This window comes from Drosophila willistoni, chromosome 3R (assembly GCF_018902025.1).
Source record: "Drosophila willistoni isolate 14030-0811.24 chromosome 3R, UCI_dwil_1.1, whole genome shotgun sequence".
NCBI classification, from domain to species: domain Eukaryota; kingdom Metazoa; phylum Arthropoda; class Insecta; order Diptera; family Drosophilidae; genus Drosophila; species Drosophila willistoni.
The window spans coordinates 163773-168913 of NC_061086.1; the positions used below are offsets into that span (position 1 = coordinate 163773).

Here is a 5141-nt window from a genome sequence, read left to right on the forward strand (position 1 = left end):
AACCATTTGTTGTCAAAACGCGACTATAAATGACAGCGCCATAGGCTTGAGTGGATGCATCCGCGAAACCACAAAGTTCAATGTGCGGCGATGAAGCGGCCATACATCGTGAAATTCGGCAATGAGATAGTAGGTGTAATTCCTTTACGATTGCTTGCCATCGCCTACGAAGAGTTTCCGGTATTGGGTCATCCCAGCTAAAAGCGCAGAACCAGCATTCTTGGAATATTAGCTTTATCAACACAGTGGTAGGCGCAACAAAGCCCAGTGGGTCGAAGACTTTTGCCAGATCCGATAATAGCGCCCGTTTGCTAGGGGCATGTTTGGTTCCAATCAACGGTGTATTAACCAATAACTCATCTCGACCAGGATTCCAAGGAATGCCCAATATTTTAACGTTGTCCTCGATCGACGCATGTCCATGCAAACAATCTTCTTTTGGTGTCGACTTCAAGAAACTCCAGCTATTTGAACTCCATTTTCTCAACTTGAAATTTCCTTCATCTAGTAAAGAAATCAGTTGATTTTTTAATTCCATAAGTTCGCCAACTGAATTGCATCCAGTTGGAATGTCATCCACGTACGCATCGCGCGCTATGACTCGCGCGGCTAGTGGATATTTCGCTTCATAGTCTATGGCCAATTGTTTCAAAACCCGTACAGCCAAGAAGGGTGAAGGCGCCAATCCGTAGGTGACAGTACGAAATCGATAATGCTGCATAGGGTCCATTGTGGAACTGCGCCAGATGATCCGTTGATAGTTTGTATGATGGGGAGCAACCTCTATTTTGCGGAACATCTTTTCTATAGCAAACATAACGATGTTGTCTGAATCGAAGGCAAACACCAAATAGATCTCGTTGAATGGGAGGCCCAATGTGAAGACGCTCATTGAGTGACACTCCGCTACTATCTTTTCCAGATCCATCAAACACCACTTGGCATTTGGTAGTAGTGCTTTCCGGTTTCAAGACGGCGTGATGCGGCAGATAGAAACAACCGTCGGGCTGCTCGTCGATCTGCTGTGTGTTGAGTAATTCCATATGACCGCTTTTCAGGTACTCGTCCATGAAAGCGATATACTCTCTCTGGAGACTGCAACCGGCTAATAGCTTGTGGAAGGGTTTCGCCAATTGGTGGCATCGGGGCTTTGAATGGGTATTCTACCACATACGTGCTGAATGGGTATTCTACCACATACGTGCCAGTTTGGGAACGGGTTTGAGTGGTGATAAAGTGCTGCTCAGTCGAATCACATATCTCCAATGTCGATGTTTTCGATGGAATGCTATCTATCTCCATGAACGATCGCACCTCAAGGTTGTGATCCGAATTGCGAGAGCAGATTCGAAACCTGACGAATCCTCTGGTGACGCCGGCTCTGTTAGCCGCGAGACCACGAAGTGGAACTTTTGCATGTGTACGTCGCATGCCAATCCGCTGGACAAATGATTCCGTTGCCAATGAGACTGTAGACCCAGTGTCAAGTAGAGCTCGGCAAGTGAAGGTCTCGCCCCGAGCGTCTTTCACTGATGTAAGAATAGTGGGCAAAAGCGTTTGCGAACCTGCATACGGAATATTCTCCAGGGTGTGACGAGAAACTCTCTTGCTGTGCTTTGGAACTGCTTTTTGATGACCTCGCACAGGGTGCATGATTCTATCAATGGCTGGGTTTCCGTTTTGACGTGATGAGTAGTAGCTATTTGTCGGCAGTGATTCGCTCGTGAAAATTGGCTCGATTCCAACGTATCACCTCGGGAGACCAGAAATTTGATAAACCTGTCGATCGTTTCAGTGTAATCCTCAGATTCACTGCGCTCTGCCCATTCTTGCCGAGTGTTGTTGTCCACCTTTGCCAGTAGCACATGAATTAACCAGGTATCTCGATTCTCACACTCTAATGGTCTTAGTCCGCGAATTACTTCCTAGGCTCCGTCAGCCAGCTTCTGAATCGCGACAGAGTTGAGTACAGATGCCGTTGGGAGATTTAGAAAACTGCCAATGTAACGTTGGACCAGCCTGTCCCAAGCCTCACTATAGTTATCGTTGGTCACGGCAATGTGTTTAATTAAAGAAAACGCTTCGCCAGACAAAGAAGATTTCAGATAGTGAAACTTCTGACAACTGGTGAGATGCGGATCGCCGCCGATAGAACCAAGAAACATATCCGAAAAATGCTGCCAGTCTTCATAATTGCCAGAGAATGTTGGTAGCTTGATCCGTTCATAGTGCAAGTTCACGTGGTTGTGTGATACGTGACCATCACGTGCCTCTGTTGCAGAAAGGCGGTTGTTGAACGATCTGGCAGACTCCAATTGCAGCAACTCCTGCGCAACACTCAACATCGAGTACGTTGCGTAGTGCTTTTCCTCATAGGGATCAATGTCCATGTCCGGATCTTCCCAGTCCAAAGTGTTTTCATAGGTGTGCAACTCCTCGGTGAGTTGTAGTTTTCTTGCTGTTGTTGCAATCGTGAGTCATAACTTCCCACTGCGTGGGTTTTCTCGATGAATGTATTTGCATTGTGGTAAGCCCGCGTGATTTGGCTTTTGCAGTAACTACGTTGCTGCATAACTGTCTGCATCGCGAATAAGGTTAGACGGTCTCTTCCAACTAAAGTGCCGTCTAACTTTACACAACTTGCAAAATATTAAAATAAATCAACAGCTAGGATCCGGCTCGAAGGACCAAAATTTTATATGTTCGGAATCCAACTGCCTAGTTAGACTGTTTAAGGCGATACCGCCTATTTGATTTATTGTTCAATATATTTGCAATTTGTATAAAGTTACAACGGGTCAATTTAATGGTATTCTATTGCTTAAGCTTTTACCCGATAACGATTACATATCGATACCAGCGAACTCGATAACAATGTCATAGTAGTATGACACTGCAATTCGATAATTATCTTACTGCACTAACAATGTGGAATACAATTCAAATTTCTTATATGCTAACAATAATAATGCATTTCGTTCAGAAACACCCATATTTTGGCTGTTAAATCTCTTACATCTCATTTCATACATATATTCAATTCAAAGACAAAAAGGACATATGCCTTTAAGATAAGAAGATAACATCGGATTTCGTATACCACTTATATAATAGAAGCATTAACAATAATTTCAAATATATATAATTCCTAACTAATTCGGTGAGAGTAATCGTCCAAAAAACGTGTGAATTGTTTTATAAGTATAAATTTGATCTAAACTAAATTTTACGTTAGGCATTTATTTAAATTTGAAAAAGAAAAAAAAACCAACTAACTCTGCGGTCACGGCAAGCGGTAATATTTCGCCAATAGATTTTATGCGGGTATGCCGTACTTACAGTTTGTAGAGTCCAATCCAATCCAGATGGGTGGAGCACTAGAGGCTGTTAAATTTATTAAGAAGGGTACCCAAATATAACTTGCTTCTCGTTACCAACGTTTTGACTTTTAGAACCTACTATATAGAAATTTCATTATACATTTTTTGCTTATAAATTTGAACACATGTTTGTACGATAGTTATAGGAAAAAAACGGCTGTTTCAGGGCCCACTACGGGCTTGGGGTGAGGTTGGGGTCATCAATGCTGGGTTTCGAATCTGCAGCAACGTCTCGCCAGTCTTTGTTGCGAGGGGCTATCCCGTGTCCTAAGGTGAAACATCCACTCCAACGAGGGTTCGCCTAGAAATTAGGCTGGCTGGCTACGCTCCACACAATCGCTCTCCAACAATTTATCCTATGGTCAGTTCATGGACCGGATCGACATGTATTTGGTCGTAGTCCTAAAAGTCCGACATGAAACCATGGATTGGGTCGTCTTCTGGCCTTATAGGGGCTAACACAATGGGTACGCGCTTGCATTTAACGGAGGCAAGACAGCGCTGGCAGTGGCGTATTATTTTCGTGGATGTTCCGTAATTATAATTGGAATTTGAAAAAAAGAGGCGTGGACCTTTGAAATGTCCACGAGGGTACCGGAGTGTTACGTCACTCCACGTGCATTACTTGCACTTGCGCTTTTTTTTGCGTTCTCCCTTATGACGAATCACATTACTTTTGTCATCCAACTACGCCCATGTAGTGCCCCTTTTTCTTGTTATTCTTTATTTGATACGCCAATGGAGGGCACATTAAAATATTCCAACATCAGAGCTAACTGTAGTTCTTTTGTTTCTTACAGTCAAAGCTTACGATCAACGTCTCTCTCTGTCTAGCTACCGTCTTGGTGTGGCTGCAGCGTCGACGCGTCGCGGAGAGGGCTACTTCCCGACAGCGGACGCTGCGCTGCATGCCGACACTAAGGAGACCATAGCACAAGACGCATAGTATGTTTTCACCGTTAGGACATAAGTAGGCAGATCAAGGGTGGGTTTGAACAGAGAGCTAGAATTAGAGAAAAATCACTTCGCCAGTGACCATAAGAGTGTCAAGTTCAAAAGGAAAACAAGCAACAGTAGTGAGAAAAAAATAGAAAATCATCGAGTAGAAGAAAAAGGAATAGCAGGTGAGCTCATTTCCCTAAAATACCCTTTTCGCTTGAGTGCGGTAGGGATCCAAAAATAATAAAAGATGTTCAGGATTAGTTAGCTATTAATAAAAATCTGTACTCTTATCACTCAACCCACACAGCATTTCTTTTTTTTTTGTTACTAAAGTTATGTCTACCCTTTCCCTTCTCATCTCCTTGGTCATAACCTTTTGAGTGGAGCCAAAGGATCAGCGGACTTCGGCAGGATGAGTTATTCTCCTGCAGACGATGTCAGTCGCTGATCTCAAGGCTCAGTCACTCAAGGTGAAGAGGCAACGGATCTTGGCCAAGCGGGCTTCGCTTGGCAGACAAGATCAGTCGTTGCAGCTCCTCTTGGACTCTCCTCCTACCCCTTTCCCTTCCGATTTCTCCCATTATGTGGTCTCCATTTCATCTCATAATACTTTTTAAGGTCTTCAGATCAAATAAATGTTCTGTAGACGGGACTATGGAGACTGAGAATTATACCCCAGCCAGAGCTTCCTTACAGATGGCGCCCGAGCAGGTACCTTGATGAGTATTATGAGGGAAATGTTAAAAAAAAAATATATATATATATAGCGTTGAAGACATGGTATGGCTATTGCAATTCTGGAGTTCTTTAGCAAAGTCT

At 43.5% G+C, this 5141-nt stretch overlaps 1 protein-coding gene across 1 annotated transcript; it reads right to left on the reverse strand.

Annotated features, from left to right (window-relative positions):
• Positions 1 to 1925: 1925 nt before the first annotated feature.
• On the reverse strand, positions 1926 to 2390 carry LOC124459715. The gene has a single exon (XM_047009322.1). The coding sequence runs from the start codon at positions 2388 to 2390 to the stop codon at positions 1926 to 1928; it is 465 nt and encodes a 154-aa protein (XP_046865278.1).
• Positions 2391 to 5141: the final 2751 nt, after the last annotated feature.

Coding starts and splice junctions, on each gene's coding strand:
- LOC124459715 (XM_047009322.1), bottom strand. CDS start 2,390: ATGGACATTGATCCCTATGAGGAAAAGCACTACGCAACGTACTCGATG.